We start from the raw sequence: 20,179 nt of genomic DNA, 5'->3' as shown, positions 1-20,179 counted from the left end.
GCGATGGCTATGTGTTGTATGCGAATTTTAATAGTAACTTTCGACACAATACAACGTCCTATAAATTTTGTATGGCTCCGTGATTTCGGATAATTCCGTTTCATTAGCATACAACACGCATATCAAAACACGTGACCATTTTTACTTAGCATACATTTGCATCCGTGTTACATGCATAATCAATGCGAATCCGAAGGGATTCTCGGACAAATGAAAAACATCTAGCGGTCTAATTAGGACAGATTTCCATGAAACTGGACGTTGAACATATAATCAAGTCGACTGATGCGGCGAATCAAATTGTTACGTCGAATAAAATGGCCTGTCATAAATCATTTATTACTTCATCGCCCACCTACACACTAAATCCCTTACATAACATAATCCTTTTATAGATTGAAAGTTTTAATTAATAATAGCGAATGGAAAAACTGTGGAAACTGCATTGTCTTCAGGCTACCTCTCCTTCAATCGCCAATAAATTCACGAGCGCTTTTTTATAAATACTTAAATATTTATTTATAAACATATTTTAGAGAATATCATGCCGAAAAGTACCTATACCGTACTTGAAAACCGTTGGTACCATGAGATTGTTGTTCTCAATTTGTTTTCTTAAGTTTTCGGTTTTCTTTTACGGTAACAATTCCTGGATTTCCTTTGCTTTAATTTAGATATATAAAAATGACGCTAATATTTAATTTTGTTTTTGATTGATATGTTAGCAAAATTTGACCAAAGCTAATTTATTATTATTCGGGTTATTAAAGGTTAAAGACACCCGGTCATTGGTTTACCAACCCTCTGTACATTGAACACTTTATGCGGAATGGATCAAAATCATTAAAATGTAAATTAAAACTGAAATGTAAGAAATTCAATAAACTGCAAATAAGTTATCAAGTATAATGAAGTAGGTTGAGAAATTGGCATTGTCGCGTTGAGGGCGAGACAGACGTCGGGGGAAATCCCAGACGCGTCGTGAAAATACGACGGCGACGGACGTTCGTCGCTCTAACACATTAAATCACAAAAATCCCCGGCTAGAACCAATGCCACCAGCGGTAATTACATTTTCAGCTTCTTTCACTGGAATTTTTACCGCTCTTTCAGATTAATGAGTTTGTGTTTCACGGCAGGCCGCGATCCTTCCATTTTCTAATCACTTTGTGAATCCTAGTCTGCAATACACATCGGTCTTCTCACCTTATCCACTCTCAGGGCACGTCAAACTTCTAAAAAAAAATACTTTACAAAACTAACTATTGTTTTCAATAGAGTTAATTAATTGCACGATTTCACGGGAAAATTGGTATTTTTAAAAACGTTTTCTTGTTAAGTATTCAGAACCAGTATGCATACTTAATATATTCCTGGCTCCAGGGTGTGATTGTAACCTCTTTCTTCTTCTTGTTTCTTTAACATACTTTCAAATATATTTGATAATATTATGACGGAGGCACCAGGCATATAATTATAATAGTTTAAAATTCTCTTACCGTCTTCGTTCCATTACAAATCTAAACATTTCTTCCATCTAACGAAATGTATTTTTTATATGCTCTAACATAAACAAGACAATCCAGAGTTCCTTTTCTGACATACGGTTTTCAGCCACAAGTCTATTAATTAGTTGATGATTAGACTCGCGATTAGATATGAAGCACCTAAGATCATCTTAGCTCATCTGCACCTATACCAGGGCTCGCTATCTCACCCATGTATGTGTCCTACATAAATTTGAATAGTGACCACTATCTCAGTTCGAGCTCGACTAATTGGCAAGTAGATTGCCCGATAGACCGCGATTTAATTTATCAAACTGTCTAGTCGTATACCGAGCAAGGATAAATCACTAGCATTGTTGCAACTAAATTGAATCAATCACCTTGATATTTTCGGTGGATGTAATATATATCCAGGTAAATGCCTACTGCACCCTTACCACTAATGAATCACATCAGTACTAGACTGGAGAGAAAAAGAGTTTCTCTTCATATGTATGTACCAATCGTAACGATTAGGTTTTGATATTTCCCCTTTTCCAAATCATAATTGATGAAGTTTTTATCGTTTAGGTATATTATATAGTTGAGAAAATCAAAGTCCTCAATAAATTATCTATGGGAATGGATGTATCTTTTGGGTTTGAGCATGATCAAGAGCACCACTTTTCCGTAAAGATATTAAATTTAATTTTGAAATGTTTTGAGTTGCAAACAAAGATGTTCATGGTGGTAGTATTCTATTCTGGCATTTTCGACAGAACTTCTTTGTTCGATTTTGGTAACGTGCCTATCGCATATGATGTGCTACGTCGTGAATTTAGTTCAACAAGTAGATATCCATTTACGTAAATGAACCTTGTTGAACATATTGAATTCCACCAGCATTGTAGTACAAATGGCGTTCACCGCGCCGTATGAAGGATTTCAACCATTAAAATGTTTAATTAAAAGTTGAATGACTTCTTTAGATCTCCTTTCGACATCAACAATATTATCATTTAACAAAAAATTCTTCTTAAAAATCTGTGGGTACATTTGGCGTATCCGACGTGGAAGAAAACATTCGGTATTAATTCTGATATTAGGCAATCTTAATGTTTAGACAAGGGTACACCGAAACGACTAAATGTATGCTAACAACAACTAGCTGGAAGGTTGTGCTAAATAAAAGTATATGCCATTTTCCAATTTAACTTTCTATGACACTTTCGTCGTGAGTTTCTAAAGCCCTGTCGGCTGAGATTTTGAGTTGTAAACAAACAAAACTACAACACACGTTAAAAGATCGCATTCTCCAGGAGCGGCAGTGGCTGAATGGTGCAATTTTAATTGAAGTTCCACGTCCTATTTACACATACATATACATCTAAAAGGTTCAACCGAGTCTTACAGTTTAATTATATTGTTTAAGCCAAAGAAACTTTCCAAAGGAAATGAAGACAGAGTCGTCCTTTTTGATTAAAATATCATCCGAGTGGAAGAGTAACCACGCCTTTTTATTATAATTTCGCGAGTTCGTTTCCCTTGCAAACCAATTTTGTCCTGAAACTTTGTTGACTCAAATAGAAACCACTTTTACGCTGTTACACTAATTTTAACAACCCCGACTTCTTATTTTAAACTGTATCCTTAATACCCATTCTCAACATTTTTGTTCTCTAGAAGTCTTGACCTTTTAATCTCTCGCAAGAGACATCTTCGGAAATCCTACTTTTGATACTGAGTTGCTTCTCGAAACTGTATGAATTTTAAAGAGTCCGACCAACGTATAGTTCGGACGATCAAAATTGGCAAAGTACGTAATAAATTATCTGCTAGAATAATGGACGTATCTTATTTCTTGTTTGCACTTGGGATTGTAGTCATTTGTTTTGTTTTATTGTGGACTATGCCAATTTTGAACGTTTCAACTATACTTGCATAAAATTTTCACAGGTATAGTAAGCAATTAAAAATCTATGAATATAATACATTAATTGACATTTGATCTCTTTTCATCGTTCAGGAACGCTAAAAGGCAAACAAATTCCTCAAAAATTGATAAATAAATTGGTTGTTTTTGTTTTTATTCCTAATTTATAAAAAAAATGCACCGTTCAGTGGAATAAAGGCATTCACACTTGGCAATTTTTATTTCTATTGCTAATAAATTTAAGCAGACTTAGATCTATATATTAATTGAAATTTTTATAAAAATTTTTGTTCAATCTAACGCTATTACGAAACTCTTACTCTTTAACGTTACAATTGCATTAACAGCACTGAAAGTTGATTACAGTTCCTTTTTTTTGTGAGTCTTTACTCTTTAGTAGGTAACGTTTAAGGCAAGGCGTGACTGTAACGGCGGCACACGCTTTTTCATTAAAAGTTCCTCGCTTCTAAAAACGTTAAAAACTTAATGACTCTCCCTTTAATTTCAAACAACTATCAAGTAGGTAGCGGGTATCTATCTATCTGCAAGCTGACACGGTTAACTAAGTAAGTAACTCAAAGTTACTTCTCTCAACGAACGACGAATCACGTTGACCGATTCTTTTTTAAAGTTACGACGTTTCACTCGTAACTTTAACCGATTCAACAAAAATTTTCTTGAGAACAGTATAAGTTTTAGCCAATAATTTATGGGAACTATTAGACGTAGATGACGAACACACTATTAAATTTAATCTTTAGATCTCCTTTCGACATCAACAATATTATCGCTTAACAAAAATTTCTTATTAAAAATTTGTAGGTACATGTGGCATATCCGACGTGGAAGAAAACATTCGGTATTAATTCTGATATTAGGCAATCTTAATGTTTAGACAAGGGTACACCGAAACGTCTAAATTTATGCTAACAACAACTAGCTGGAGGGTTGTGCTAAATAAAAGTATATGCCATTTTCCAATTTAACTTTCTATGACACTTTCGTCGTGAGTTTCTAATGCCCTGTCGGCTGAGATTTTGAGTTGTAAACAAACAACTATTAGACGTAGATGACGATATAGATCTCTTCAACACTATTAAATTTAATGTTTTTCTCATAATAACTTTTTGAAGATAAATGCAGGTTTTATTTTTGGCCATAAATTTTTAAATTCTTAAAAGCACATTTAATTAACTTTTTGCTTGCATAATTTAGAACATTTCTACACTTGTAGGTACTGAAAAAGTGACATATATACAAAATTCTAATTTCTAACCATTATTATATCCTTAAAGCTTGAAATGTTTAATTACCTGCAGTAATGTAATTGTACAGTTTATAAAGAGCCTGTACTTTAATTAACATTTATAAACAGTTGTGTGATTTATACATAGCTCGTGTAGAGTGTGGACGACTAGAGATTTAAATACACTTTCCTACAAAGTGAGTAATTTCCAGTTTTCTTACGTTGTACTCCTCTTTAACATTGTGAAAAAGAGGAAAAGCCAAAGCAGTCTTCCCCTTTGTAATGGCTTAGCAAACAAGTGCTTTAATACAAATGCTTTAACCTAATAATGTACCCTGAAATAAACATCTGTCTCTACTGGTGGCTGCTTATCTTTAATATCAAGTCTACTTACCTGCTCCAAATGGAAACTCCTTTATCTTACTCCTAAACAAGCAATTAAGTGAGGATATTTATCAAGCAAGCCAACGACGCTATGTACGTTCTGCTGCATCTTAATACTGGATCCGCGAAAGTTTGCTTATCTGCAAATAAAACAACAATGGAACAAAATGTAGCTACTGATGTGCTACTGTATATAAAACTAATAACTGTGTTCATTATAGAATCGATAAAGCATTAAGATAAGATGATTTTGTTTACAGAAGTCCTATTGCAATCAGAAAACTACAGAAACTAACACGCTAATCTAAAATGGTTTTCATGTCTGAATTATCTCAATGACTTTGTACTTCTAGTCTGAATAACGTTATTTAGCGGTAGTTAATAATTAAACCAATTAGCCACACAATCTTTTTTCTCAATTATATGTCCCAAAAGTTTCCCTTTCGGGACAATACGTAACAGTTTAACGTTATCAGAAGTTAATTTTATTGTATACCTACAGTTACGTTTATGTTGATCAAATCTCTTATTTAAACTGCTTGTCCGATGTATATACATCACTTCATATTGTTTACAGATAGTTAATTTTATAAACTTTTAGGCAAATACTAATTTTTCTTCATTACTATTTACTTTTATTTTTCTAAATTGCATTTGTTAACCGAAATTGTACTCAACTCTAGCTTAATAAGGTATTAAACATTAACTTGATAGGTACTACAGAATTACACATAATTTTATTTAACCGTTTATTAAATTTACATATTTTCAAGCCAAATTTTATACGAATCGTACCATCAGCTATCCTAAAACGGTCCAACGTTTGCGTGAGCGGTGTGTTATGTTTTCGATGTGTGTTAATTAAGTTCATTCCAAATCGTTCACCGTCTACATGAAAACTGTTAATTAACTTTAATAGCCTAATATAAACAGTGAAAATGTGCCTTAATTTAATCTAGCATCATAGGTATGTTTGATTTGTGCAAATGTTAAATGTAAATACCTGTCTCTATCTATCCATGCATATATGTACATATGTATGTACTTATATGTGTATGCAATTTGCATGTATGCAGGTACTTACAATGTTATAAACGTGTATGCAAATATAGTCACTAACGCATGTACATTCACTAATAAACGGCTGTTGAACGAAAATTTGTGCGACCAACACACAACATATATTACAGATATTGTGTTTACGAACAAATATGAAACGGATTGTTTAAACAATGATAAACGTCAAAAAACCTGAACAAACAAAAGAAAACACAATACAATAGCATGTACGCGAAATAATTTTATCTATTCATGAAAAAACTTCACGGAAGGAAAGACTAATTTTATTTACTTTTTCGGTATGTAAAACCATATTATATCTTTTCATAGCGGCAATGAAAATTGAAATGCATCATGCAAAAATAAGTAAAATCAAACATTGATGTTGAATCAAAAATCTTCTGGTTGCTGTCGTTCATAAAAATGTTGGAGTTTGCTAGCAATAAGTTCAGATTTTATTTGCGTTTTCGTTGGTAATAATAGACGATTTTTATGCCAGTGCGATTACTAAAGAATTAATTTAACTCAATCCCAAAACGATTTTAGAATGCAGCTATTCCGCATCAAGAATAGTAGATGCGAATCCATTTTCATTAAATAGACCCTTGAAAGTATTGAACGTTTCACCAGATTTGCATCTTTTACTAATCTAAATTAATTTTAAGTCGCGGAGAATTACCTTGACGCAGAAATACCAGAATTTATTCAATTAGTTCCGTAGTTTTATATATTCAAGATGCATTCAACCTTAATTCACCTTTTAAATAACAATTTAAAAGATTTATTCGTATTGTAAAGATTTATTTCACAGACAAGCGCTCTTCAATATACTTTTTACTCCATTTAAATTTATATTTATATTGATTTCGGAAAATTAAACATCTATTCTTCTGTTTAATAGTTTAAAAGTTATATATGATCTTTATTATATCTTGTAAAGATGATTTTTAACGAAAAACATCGTCATAAACCGTTTTTTATAAATGTGTAGTAATTTATAGTGTCAGTTTTTTAATTGAAAATCAGTTTTTCTGAATGAAACACTACGTTACGATGTTTCAAATATAATCTCCATACTTTTCCGCATCTTTTAGTTCAAAGGGCATCAAAATCTGGCCAGTAGTTATCGAGTTATTTGCAATTCAAAATGAAAATTTTGTTTTTCTTGTAATTGTTTACACATTTTACGCACGTAGAGGTCATCAACCCTATAGTACTCGTTCATTGCCAGCCACAATGAATGAATTTCGCAGACAGCCAATCAGAAGCCGTCTTTCATTTATAATGATGGCTGCCATAAATTCAATTGTTTGAAATGTCAGTTCAGTTATATTAAAGTAAGAAACAACTTTGTTTCTTCTAAATTTTGTATCAATTTCATTGTAAAATGCTTTTGTATGATCTTTTGTGTTAAAATAGTTAGTTTTTGTGAATATTCATCAAGAAAAGTCTAGTTTAAACCATATTTTAACGTAATGCTACCACAATCCTTTCAAGATTAAACCGAAGTTTACCACCTCATGAAGGTATAAATAGGCTATTTTCGTAGTAAACTGTTTTATTATTTAAATTTTAATAATTAATACTGTGACAGAGGTTCAATGTGTACATAAAAATATTTTAAAAAGTTCAAACCATTAACATAACCTACAAACTATAACCGTTATTTTTAATTTCTAAAATAAGAATTGAATTAGAGTAAATACCGTCTCAGATACATTCTTTATTTCCTTTCAGCCTTTTTTACTACGTTTCTTATACTAGTTACATGTCTTGCACTAATAATATAACATAATAAGCAACCTTTTGTCATTGATAAATATCAGCTAGTTTAAACATGTTGTCTTTTATTAATTTATTCTATTTAGTGTGTAGCATATGGTCATGAAGACACAGCAAATTACGGTCCATAAAATTTCCCATTTCTAGAAGCGAACAGAGGAAGGAAGAACAGGGATAAGACTTTTTGTTGATTGTGTCTTCCATCAGTCGTATTAATCCCCAGCCAATTCACCTTTTTGTCTCATTATTAACACAGCGAAGCAAAGGGGGTTCTAAATGAAGGGGTTTCCGCTCCTTTTCCTCCTCAAAAAAAGAACGTATCGTTTCACATTGACAAAAAAACTTTTTGTTAAAGAAAACCTACATTTTGTGGTAAGAAATTATAGTTTCAATTTGCTTAATTAAAAGTGGATATGTTTGCCTACAATTACAAGTAAATAAGTACATATCTACGATTTCTTGAAATTTGAAGCTTTTCTATGTCTTTTTTAGGATATCTTGGCTGATATGAAACAATTTAAGCAGAAAACATATGTTTTGGAACCAAATGATTCATATGATGTAAATGTATAGCTTATCTTGCTAATAATAATAATACATTTGCATCATATCATATTTGTAAGTGTTTCTAAACAAATTACTATTATTTACGAAATATTTTTGTTCTAATATCAGTTTTTGTTTAGCCTAATTGTGAGAAATGTATAGCTAAATTTCCGTTGACGTTTACAGATCCATTTCCAATTTAATGTAGTGTCTAGAAGTACGTTTCTGACATGTTTATTTTGTAAGGTTAATGAAATTGAAAAATTATTAAGATTTATGAAGAAATAGACAATATTTCCGATGTGTAGAACCTATTATGGACAAATGTAACAGTATAGAACTACTGAACATGGAAAGGACTGCTCCAAGTTATAACAAAAATTTTAATCTTGATTCTTATACTGTAGAGTCGAAATCGAGTTCTTTAAATTCTAAACAGGAGTCGGTGAGTTACTTTTTATAATTATTTCAATGAGAAATGTAATAATAATTGGTTAACACTCTAGACTAGCTGGGGTAAAACTTCACCAAGTAAAAGTTTCTGTTCATCAACCTCCACATCTACTGAAAATGTAGTCTCTACACTTGAACATAGAGAAGCTTTAAAGGTTGCAGTTTAAATATGTTACACGTTATTCTTTAAACAATTTCGCCTTATTTAGATATCGCCAGAAGCAAGTGTGTCTCTGAGACCAGACGAGCCTCCTTTGCTGCCAGGTGAAAAAGTTTGTGGTCAGGCAAGGGATGTGACTTACTTGTGTCCATATTATGGGCCAGCCAGGGGCGTCCTCACTGTTACTAATTACAAACTTTACTTTAGATCTGTAGACAGAGACACACCTAATGTAATGGATGTCCCTTTGGGTGTGGTATGTTTCACTAATAATTTTTTTTTGCAATTGATTTATTCAATTTTGTTTAATCCTAGGTTTCCCGCATTGAAAAGGTTGGTGGGGCTTCATCTCGAGGTGAAAACGCCTATGGTATAGAGGTGTTTTGCAAAGATATGAGAAACTTAAGGTTTGCTCATAAACAAGAAAACCATTCGAGAAGGGATGTGTTTGAAAAACTACAGCAATTTGCATTCCCCTTGTCACATAAACTTAAACTTTTTGCATTTGAGTACACAGCAACATTTCCAGAGAACGGTTGGAATGTATATGAACCAATAGCAGAATTAAAACGCATGGTAAGTGCCACAAATTATTTTGTTTGCCCAATAAATGCATTCCATTTAATTTTAAAAGGGTGTTAATAATGATATGTGGAAAATAACGAAAATAAATGAAGAATATAACATATGTGATAGTTATCCTGCAGTTTGGGCTATACCAGCCCAAGCTACAGATGAAGATGTGCAAATTGTCGCTAATTTTCGAAGTAGAGGACGAATACCTGTTTTAAGCTGGATTCATCCTGAATCCCAAGCCACAATTACCAGATGTGCACAGCCTCTTGTAGGAGTAAGTAAATGTTCAATTATAAATTAAATTAAGCATCGAAAATGTCTTCATTGAAAATTAGGTGAGTGGTAAAAGATGCAAAGAAGATGAGAGATACATCCAGCTTATAATGGATGCCAATGCCCAATCCCATAAAATGTTCATAATGGATGCAAGACCTAGTGCAAATGCCATAGCAAATAAAGCCAAAGGAGGAGGGTAAATTTACTCAATCTTATACTAATTAAAAGAAAATGGTATTGGAACTGTTTTCATTTTGAATATAGTTTCACTTGTAACCATGTTTTTAACAGAATATTCAATTTTGTTTGTGATCTAAATTTGCTTTTAACACTTTTAAAAATGTATACATCTATTTCTCTTAGCTATGAATCTGAAGACGCTTATCAAAATGCAGAATTGGTTTTTCTGGACATTCACAATATTCACGTGATGAGAGAATCCCTGAGGAAATTAAAAGAACTTTGCTATCCAAACATAGAAGAGGTCCGCTGGTTGTCTGGTGTAGAATCCACTTTTTGGCTTAAACATATAAAGTGCATTCTAGCTGGTGCTGTGAGAATCGTGGACAAAGTAGAGAATCACAAGACTTCAGTTCTGGTACATTGTTCTGATGGTTGGGACAGGACAGCACAGCTAACTGCCCTTTCCATGCTTATGCTTGATCAATATTATAGAACTATCAAGGGATTCGAGGTATTAATTGAAAAAGAATGGCTTTCTTTTGGTCACAAGTTTCAACAGGTGATAGAAACATTTTTTTGTCTGCATCTTCCTATTAATTATTATATTTGTCTTTTATTCTTAGAGGGTTGGTCATGGTGATGACCATCATTCAGATGCTGATAGATCTCCCGTTTTCTTACAATTCATTGACTGCGTTTGGCAAATAACACAACAGTTTCCAAATGCATTCGAATTTAACGAGTATTTTCTAATCACAATATTGGACCATTTATATTCATGTCGATTTGGTACTTTTCTTTTTAATAGCGAACGAGAGAGGTTTCAAGAAGGTAATGAAATAAAAATTGTACTTGTTTGGCATACAATATGAATAATTTTGTTGTATTTATAGGTGTTAAAGAGCACACTGTATCGCTTTGGTCTTACACAAATTCCCAATTGGACATGTACAGGAATCCCCTATTCTGGGCAAATCCTTATCAGCAACAAGTATTGATCCCCATAGCCAGTATTCGACATATAAAACTGTGGAAGTCCTACTACTGCAGATGGAATCCTAGCATGAGGACTCAGGTATTTATTTTTTGTTTATTTCCTTTTTTTGATCATACAAGAATTGATACAGATTGTAAGGGACCTTAAAAAAATAATTTATGTGCCCTTTTAGGACCCAGTTTATCAGCGTACTAGAGAGTTATTGTATTTAAAAGAACAATTAGAACGACAAGTTGAGGAATGTCGCAAAGAACAACAATTAAGACAACCCAGATCTAACACGACGACATGATGTCTCGTGTATTTTTCATTATCAAAAATTCCCCTTAGAAACTTCACGATCTTAATATTTTTCTATTAAAAGAATTAAAGAAGGATCCAATTAATTATACGTATATAATGTACATTGAGCAGCTATATTATATCTCATGATTAGTTTATTTCCTTTTTACTTATAAATTCAGTGTTCTTTTACTTTTCTTCTAATAACATCTATTCTATGCAGAATTGACGCATTCGTAAGAAAACCATTCACATTATATTTTTTTATAACTTTCTCAATTACAATAACATATTTGTTGGTGTATTTTCAATGAAGAAAGGTATCCTATAGTCATGTTTTTATAAAATTAATCAAAATACGAGAATTTCATTGGTCGAAAAATGTTACTTTCATGGGAATCCCTTGAATTAGGCCACAAAAAAAAATGAATGGGAATAATTTTGGACTAATCGTTTCGATTTTTTTTAGAATCAGTATTTGCAAGTTCAAATTGTTATACATGTGATATGTATATTAAGAATTTGTAATAAATGTAAAGACTTAGCAATTCTTAGATTAGGAGTATAAGGGAAAATACCTGTGAGTAATTCCACAAAGATACAATGAACTTATTGAATATTTGGGTTGAGAATTTGATGTTAATTTTACCAAAAAGATAATTTTTACTTTAATTAACGTGAATCATTTTTGAAGCATTAACTTTCCGCTTTATTTTCAAGTTTTAGTTTTGTAAAATTACTTTTTATCTCTAAAAGATCTTTGAATATATATATATATATTTAGTTTGTATTGTATTTGAAAAAGACCTTTTTGGTAATATTTCAAGTGTAGCCCAACTATTTAAAACTTTTCTAGCACTTAAGATGTGTTTGTATAACAATATTTAATTTATCTTCTATTTTTCGTTATGAATAAACTTTTTTATTTGCTAATTTATCTATTTAGACCTAATTTAAAAGATTAATTAATTAATTTGAAAGTAAAAGTTTAATTAAAAACCCCCCATCATGTATATCTACAACTGATACGACTATTACAAGTTATTACTAAATTTAATTAATGTTTTTGGGGCTTATTATTTTTCTAAAGCAATTAATGTTAAATATATCTTATTTCATTAATTTTAAAGATTACATTCAGTATAGTACGTATGTAGATAATCGAACGCACCTTATCGTAGCTAATTTCATTCATATTGTAACATTGATGTCGGTAATGAAGAATTTCCTGTAAAATGGTTTGTTTCTGGAGTTATTTTTGTGACGTCATGTTATTGATTTGATGTAGTCGGCGTACGCCATTTTGACTTAAGTGAAAAGTTTTTAAATAGTGGTAAAAATAATAAAAACTTGTGATCATCCGTCCCATTTCAAGTTTAATTGGATTAATTTCCTCTTGTTACGAGTTTACCCATTTGGACGGACCAAGGTAGGATACGATTTTTACGCCCCAAATTGCTATTTGAACGTCGTAATAGAATTTTTTGTTATACATCAAAACTATTGTTTGATCGTTAAATAAATAAAAAAAAAATAATCACAACAGCAACAAAAAAAGCACTTGCAAAATTTTCTGAGGCATATGTGCATTTTGTTAGTTTTAAATAATATGTGGGGACTGTTTCATGACAGTAATCGTTTCTCTAAAAAAAACTATTTGGGTTGGGTTTGAAATTCATGTTCGTAATCATATGTTTGTTTTAAGGCAATATTAGAAAAATCCTTATATTTGTGTATATGTTTTCGCTTGACAGATCCTTTTACAGTTAATTTATTTCAGATTTCAAGTCATTCACCTTCTAACGTTTTCACGGGAAAGGTCTTGCTTTGAAATTTATTACAATGAGCCCTTTAATTTTAAGTGCAAATACGTTAATTTAAAAGATTTAGTTGATACGTTTTCCTACATTTCGTTCAGAAGTTAATACAAGGTTGTTATTTAATAGATGTCAATTACACATATCCTTTAATGTTTCTATAAGTGCCAGTAAAACATCAAATTTAGAAGGTACTTGTTTGAGTGTTCTCTTATGTTGCTGTTTTGTTTTTCCTTATTTAATTTTGATCGGACGTTTTAACTTTTATTTACAATACAGCCACCAGCTTAGACTGTAGCCAAAGTTATACAGTAAAACCTTGAATTAAATTATTATCCCGTTTTCTTACAATTCATTGACTGCGTTTGGCAAATAACACAACAGTTTCCAAATGCATTCGAATTTAACGAGTATTTTCTAATCACAATATNTCCTTTAATGTTTCTATAAGTGCCAGTAAAACATCAAATTTAGAAGGTACTTGTTTGAGTGTTCTCTTATGTTGCTGTTTTGTTTTTCCTTATTTAATTTTGATCGGACGTTTTAACTTTTATTTACAATACAGCCACCAGCTTAGACTGTAGCCAAAGTTATACAGTAAAACCTTGAATTAAATTATTACTTCCTGTACATTCATTTTTATTCCACACAATAGTCTAATAGAAATTAATGGTTTTGATTAAGAAAATGATTAATTGTATGCAAATTATTTTGGCAGCTAATGATATTTTGATATGTGAAGGGTATAGTTTTCATCTAATTAATTGTTAGTATTACTAATTACTATCTTATTGTAATAGAAATAAATAAGGGATGCATTTTATGAGTACTGAGAATAGGGACAGAATTAGCAGTGAAACCTGTGTTCTTTTTTATAGAAATAAGGTTCGTTCACTGGGTCCTTCAGATCTAAATGGTTGCCTGCAGACAGCATGTCTACTTTGCCAGGCTTGGCCTCCAAAGGGGAGAAAGGAAAATCAAAATACCAGTCATTAGATATCAATAACTTGTGGAAAGCACATACAGTAAGTTTCAAAACTATATTTTTGTTTACTTGTTTTATCTTATTTAAATTATGATTCAAAAAGTATTACACTTTCATACAATCAAAAATAACACAAATAAACTTTATCAGGGAGAACCATTAGAAACCCAGCATCAAAAAAATACATTACCGCGTAAGCATGGCATGCAAAGTTTGGGTAAAGTTCCAACAGCAAGACGCCCCCCTGCAAACCTTCCATCTTTGAAATCTGAACACACTGGTAGTGACGCAGCTGTATCTTTAGTACCTTCTGGTGGAACAGGATGGGGCAAACAAGAAGGCAGTCCCTCTTCAACCACTTCTCAAACGGTACTCAATTTACACAAGAGAGCATGGAACATACTATTTTTATTCATTTTTCTCTTTTCTTTCTTTAGACTTCTGTTACAAATTCCACTGTCAGCAGTTCTTCGAACAGTTCCTCGAATTCTCTCCCAGTTTCAAATCAAACGGTCGGGCCGAGTCCTGTCGTACCTTCCTTGCCGATTTCCAAACAGTCTACCCCTGCTGCGACACCTGTTACAAACGACAAGTCATGGAGTGCGGTGATGAGTGGCAACGACATTCTACAACCTCCGCCTTATCACAGTCCACAGGTAACATTTACAACTGTCAAGGCTTTATGGGGTGCTGGCTAGTTAAACTTTTTAATAAGAAAGTAAAAGAACAAAAGAAATGCTTCAAAATAACTTTATTAAAAAGTTTTTGAGATTTCGAGCAAGTGAACATTATCAAATTTAAGTAAAAGTATTGATATATATATAAAAAATTTATTATTAAAGGTATAAAAAAATTGTTGGTGTTGTTAGTTCCAGCACGAATTCCCCAGCTTATCTGCTGGCGATGGCGCACCCACACGCCCTGGCACCGACATGCAATATGGACCGGGCCCAAGCCTCCGCCCTCAAAACGAAGGTTCCTGGATACAAGGGGGTGCACGTCCGCAGCCCCCGAGCGACCTTCATTCCAGAAACAGCAACTCGGCCCCCCCGGGAGCTTCACCTCAGCCCTCGGGCCCGGCAGGCCCCCCCCAGGTACCGCTGCCTCAACAGTACCGTGGTGTCATTCCACCGTTCGTAAGTATTCAGCCTTTTACTTCTGTTTTGTTGTTGGTCAAAAACAATTCAAATAATAACTTTTGGTTAGATAGATCTGTAATTCAGAAATTTAAAAAGCGTTAATTAGATATTTTAAATTCATTCTCCTCTTTAAATGACTAACTTTAATAGATGTGCCGAGGTAATTTTGCCTCAAATGGTCATGGACTTCCGACTTTTCCAAATCCACCAGCAGGCGCCCCAAAGTGGAGCACCGGTGGTCCTAATCGTGGGGTGATAGAAAATAGATCGCAGGCCCCACAGCGCCCCGACGAAGACGAGGTCGTGTCAAGGCCCATCATTAAAGAAGAAGATCTCACCAGAATGGACGACCTTGCAAGAGATGTCGGTTGGGCTTCTTATGACGACATTGACTATAAGTAAGTTTTAATTTCTCTCTTGAAACCTTTGTCGTTTTATTTTTAATTCTATAAACTCTAATAAATTTTCTTAATTACAGTCAAAAATTAGCGTTCAGCGATGACGAATCTTCTCCGAAAGAGGACGGCAGAGAAAACGGCAAGACTGACCAAAATTCCGATGACAGAAGACCACGAGGTGGAGCCAAAATAATCCGTCACATAAACGAAGAGGAAGAAGTGTGGAAGCAGAGGCGAATGCAACAAACTGAGAAAGTTGCATTGGCTGTTGAAAGGGCTAAGCAACGCAAGGAAGAAGAGGAGAAACGTTTTCTTGAGCAAAAACAAGCTGCAGCCAAGAAACTCCAAATGCTCGAAGAAAAAATGAGCAAAAATAAGAGGGAACGAGAACTTGAAGACACCCAGGGCACTATAAGTCCTCTCGCTGTTCCTTCACAACCAATCATGCCTGTTCCAATCCCTGTACCCGAATGGGAAAAAGAGAAAGAAAATCAAACAAATACTAGCAGTAATAACAGCAGCGGTAGCAACGTGCAAAAGGCTTCTGCTCAACAGCAGCAACAAAAAGATGTCAGTTCGGCCTCCGAATTCCACAAACTTGCCCAAATCGAAGGGCGATCGTTTGTAAGGAAGGATAGTCAAAGCGTGGAACGGGAGCCCCCAAGAGACACGCGCGAAATACGCGATCAGATGGGACCAAACTTTTCGAAACAGTTTCAGTCCAATCTACCACCTCGTTTCAAGAAACAACAACAGCTTAGAAATATTGCTTCTAGCCCACAACTTCAAAATAACAACAGCAACAATTTGCAAACAACTAATTACAATTCTGATACATCATCTTCCTATAGTTCCTGGCAATCCACTCAACAATATAAAAATAGCAGTTCCGTACACGCCTCCAGGCAAGACTCTGAGGAATTGGAAGAGCACCACTACAAGGACAACCATAGAAACGATGAATCCTGTTTACCTTCATATTCCAACTTTAATTCGTACTATGACTCAGATACAGCAAAGTCTGGTGGAAAGTACAGCGAAGACGATAATAAACGGGACAAAGGGCGAGAAGAAAGCAGCATTGCATGGGAAAAAGAGAAAGAGTCGTTGGAAAAAGAGAAGCTACCTAAAAGAAGTAGCAATCAGGACATTTTCGAAGAACTTCAAATGCATCACGTTACGTCTGATGAATGGAGAGATAAGTACGAGAAAGAAGACAGATACGGCGAGAAATATGAAAGACCACAGAGACCCGACAGTAGAGACTCGAGGGCTTCCAGGGACTCGAGACATTCCCGGGAATCGAATCGGGACTTTGACTACCATACGTCGTCGTCTTCGTGGGCGGACTCACCATTTGATCCCACTTTTGACAAAAAGCGTAAAGAAAACGTTTACACAAGGGAAGAGCGGTCCCGGGTAGTCCCAGGACCAATAACGAAAGAACGTGTTGAAGCTGAAGATTATAAAAACGACAAAGGGCTCACGCAATTAAAAAGGGGCATGATAATAGAAAAACCCATTGAAAAAGAAAAAACACCAGAGAAAATTGTAAAGGAAGAAGAAAAGGAATCGAAAGATTGGGCTACAGATTCCGGAAAACAAAACGATACAAAAACAGAAGAGAAAACGATAACAGGGAAAGATTCAGGAAACGAAAAAGACAGACACGAAATTAACACGGACTCTGATAACAGTAAACCTCAAAAAGTAAATTCTGATAAGGATAAAGAAGATGGTAAATCTCATGGGTCAAGTAACAGGAGGCGTCAAGATCCTCGCGGATGGAGTACTGGTGGTCCTTATGTTTATCGTAACACGTGGAAACGAAACGACTCGAGACGTGGAGGCGCCAGCGGAGCTGGATCACGATTCGGTGGTATGAAAAAGTCTTCTGCGTTGAGTAAAGGACCTTCAGATTGGCTTCACACCGAATCTGACGCTTCTGCCGATGAAATTTCATCTGAAAGCATACGCGACGAAAAGAGAAGCCCAAAAATGTCTAGAAAAATTAGCTCTAAGGATGAAAAAAATAAGGAAAACAGATTCGAAAGAAGCGACAAAGACTCTAATAAAAGAGATAATTACACCCCAAGGGGCGAGCCTTCGCGACACGGACGCGGATCTTCACAGTTTAGAAGCAGCGGTGGGCGTGGAGGAATATCGAGACGCATCGATGGCTACGGACCTCCACCCTCGAAAAGTCCTTTTAGTCATTTGGACGAAAAAGAAACAAACAAAAAGAGCGACAATATCTCTGAATCTGAAGATAATAAAATGCAGAATAGTGCTGGAGTAATAGGCAGCAATCGAAATAAAGACTCATTCAAATCAAAAAGTGAAGATAAATTGGAGGGTAATAAATCTAGAGGATCTTCAAACAGTCGAAGGAACAAAGGTAGAAAACCGAAAGAAGGTAGCGAAGAGAATTGCGAAACATCCGACAATTCAGAAGAGAATTCAAAGGATAAATCGAAACATTTGTCTAAAACGTTGTCCGCTAGGACTTCTTCCCAGAGAAGAAATAATTCAGGACGTCCCGATTATCGTGTTAGACCAGATGGTTCACGACAACCAAGTATAAAAGACGAAAAGACAAAAAGTCAAGACGATCAAACAGGTGGCGACCAGAAAGATGAAAAAGACACAGACGGTTTTCAAGAAGTCAAGAGCAAAAAGAATCTGCAGAGACCGAAGTCTGGAGATGAGAAAATTCCTTCAAAACTTGGAAGTAAACTTGGGGATGATCGTAAAGACAAAACGTTGAAGAAACCCGGGCCTGCATTACCATCATCCCAACAACAGTCTCAGTTTCCTCTCGCGCAGCAGGTGGCGAACATTCCATCCCTGATGGACACTCCAGTGAATCCCCCTCAACCAATGCTTGCTCAGCTCAATAAGGATAAATTCGAGCGTAACCGCCAAAACAAGTTACCCCCTCGTTTCGTCAGGCAACGACTGCAAAAGGTCCAGATAAATCATCACCAACCTCCCCAACAACAGCAACAACAGTCTGGAATTATTTGTGACGATATAAACAAAGTTAGTCATAACTTAAATATGTTAGATGCCGGCGGAGCTCTGTCCAGTGCGTGGAATAAATTACGAGTCGAATCAGATGGTTTAGAGTGTACAAAAAACCCAGAGCAATCGCAGCAGCAACAACAATCACCAAGTCAAAGCATGGACAAAGTCGTGCAAAATAATCACTTAGGTGAGAAACCAGTTTTGGACGGTGCCACACCACCTGTTAACACGATTATTTTCGAAAATACTAACTTCAAATCAGCTCCAGGTGCAAGGCGCAATGAAAAACCATGTAAATTGGAGGAAAGTGTGGTCATCGACAATTCAGCTGTAATGTCCACCTTTAATAAACCCATTAGGGATCTTTTGAACAATAAGGGTGACAAACAACAGCAACAGCCTCAACAACAGCAGGTGGACGCGACTACCATTCAAATGCAATTAGCCTTCACCAAAGAAGACACTGCAGACATGAAATTGGACTTCTTTGAATCAGAACTAACACATTTAACAGAAGACAATAAGAACTCCAAAAATTTGGGAGGTCTTTCGAGGTCTATACATACGATAACAAGCGTTAATAATACGATATCAACTGCAGATGCATTGAATTTCAAAATTGCATCTGTAAAAAAGGTATGGGAGTCAATGCCCACTGTTATGGAACATAATGTAGTCGTGGCCCAAGATGACCCGAACACGGCAGCCTCTGCCGGATTTTCTACATCGTTTGGTGCAGACACTGGAGCCCTGGACGGCTCTACAGCCTTTGTCAACAAAACGGCAGAAGGCGAGGATGGGCACGAACGATACAACGCGTCCCCTAATCAAACAGTCACAAATAATACCACGACAAACGTGTGTAAAGTAAATGTTTATCATCAGAAAATAAGCTTTCTCTTGCCTCATTAATTGCTTATAATTTTATAGGTAAAGCCAACTCAACAAATAGCTGGTAGCGCGAGTCAAACAATCCACACAACCGGTGCTCATCAACCCCATTCAGGTGTTGTGGGATCAGGTATCGTAGGCCATCCATTGTCCCCACCTCCCATGCAATCCGTGATAGGTACTGGCGTCGGTCTTGGACAGCCCCCTCAACAGTACACGTCTAACCAGCATCTTGGTTATCAGGTACACATAAAATTATTTTGACTTACTGAAGTATTTATTTATGAATAAGCACTGAACCATAATATTCGATTGCATATTTTTTTTTTGTATTCGATATTTCTTATAATCTTTTTCAGCCAAGCGTAGGAGGTACCAACCAGTATGGGATGTCTGCAATACCTTCACCTCCGACAGTTTTGTTCAATTCCACGCAGCAACTGCAGGCTGCGGCTGCCCAGAGCGGTCTCTACGGTACGTTTCAGATAGATCAGTCTCAAGTGTTAGGCAGCCAAGGTCGATCCCAGTTCTCGCAGTATCCGATATACAGTCATTAAT

General features: G+C 34.9%; 3 protein-coding genes across 7 annotated transcripts in view; 2 read left to right on the top strand and 1 right to left on the bottom strand.

Annotated features, from left to right (window-relative positions):
• Positions 1-6,296, bottom strand: part of LOC108738626 (anillin-like) — a 66,676-nt gene extending 60,380 nt beyond the window's left edge. Inside the window, exons 1-2 of one of the 2 annotated variants that reach the window (XM_018472124.1) lie at positions 6,054-6,296; positions 5,061-5,190 (exon numbers count right to left, since the gene is read on the bottom strand). The gene's annotated coding sequence lies outside the window, so the exon portion shown is untranslated. The remainder of the gene's footprint in view (positions 1-5,060; positions 5,191-6,053) is intronic. The other variant, XM_018472123.1, reaches the window with a different exon arrangement.
• A 1,875-nt stretch (positions 6,297-8,171) lies between these two features.
• Positions 8,172-12,301, top strand: LOC108738624 (myotubularin-related protein 2). Of its 2 annotated transcripts, none has more exons than XM_018472120.1 (12): positions 8,172-8,263; positions 8,384-8,509; positions 8,684-8,882; positions 8,944-9,045; positions 9,100-9,306; positions 9,366-9,626; positions 9,685-9,900; positions 9,962-10,098; positions 10,266-10,644; positions 10,709-10,916; positions 10,979-11,160; positions 11,255-12,301. In XM_018472120.1, exons 3-12 carry the CDS (start codon positions 8,754-8,756, stop codon positions 11,372-11,374), a joined length of 1,941 nt encoding a protein of 646 aa, XP_018327622.1. In that variant the 5' UTR covers positions 8,172-8,263; positions 8,384-8,509; positions 8,684-8,753; the 3' UTR covers positions 11,375-12,301. The 2 variants fall into 2 exon arrangements, with proteins under 2 accessions (XP_018327622.1, XP_018327620.1); XM_018472118.1 differs by having other exon boundaries at positions 8,624-8,882.
• Positions 12,302-12,622: 321 nt separating this feature from the next.
• The window catches only part of LOC108738623, a 19,877-nt gene continuing 12,320 nt past the window's right edge, over positions 12,623-20,179 (top strand). For all 3 annotated transcript variants that reach the window (XM_025981362.1, XM_025981361.1, XM_025981366.1), the window contains exons 1-7: positions 12,623-12,793; positions 14,060-14,206; positions 14,317-14,535; positions 14,604-14,822; positions 15,036-15,302; positions 15,456-15,703; positions 15,784-16,727. In XM_025981362.1, the coding sequence (XP_025837147.1) occupies positions 14,114-14,206; positions 14,317-14,535; positions 14,604-14,822; positions 15,036-15,302; positions 15,456-15,703; positions 15,784-16,727 (1,990 nt within the window). In that variant the 5' untranslated portion in view covers positions 12,623-12,793; positions 14,060-14,113. The remainder of the gene's footprint in view (positions 12,794-14,059; positions 14,207-14,316; positions 14,536-14,603; positions 14,823-15,035; positions 15,303-15,455; positions 15,704-15,783; positions 16,728-20,179) is intronic.

This window comes from Agrilus planipennis, unplaced genomic scaffold (genome assembly GCF_000699045.2).
Source record: "Agrilus planipennis isolate EAB-ADULT unplaced genomic scaffold, Apla_2.0 scaffold135, whole genome shotgun sequence".
NCBI lineage: Eukaryota > Metazoa > Arthropoda > Insecta > Coleoptera > Buprestidae > Agrilus > Agrilus planipennis.
This window is presented reverse-complemented; position numbering and strand designations above follow the sequence as displayed.

Excerpts from the sequence above, each read along its gene's own strand:
- LOC108738624 (XM_018472120.1), top strand. The coding sequence starts at position 8,754 with ATGGACAAATGTAACAGTATAGAACTACTGAACATGGAAAGGACTGCT. Across the intron at positions 9,307-9,365 it reads TGGATGTCCCTTTGGGTGTG|GTTTCCCGCATTGAAAAGGT; the intron begins GTATGTTTCACT and ends GTTTAATCCTAG. Across the intron at positions 9,627-9,684 it reads TAGCAGAATTAAAACGCATG|GGTGTTAATAATGATATGTG; the intron begins GTAAGTGCCACA and ends TAATTTTAAAAG.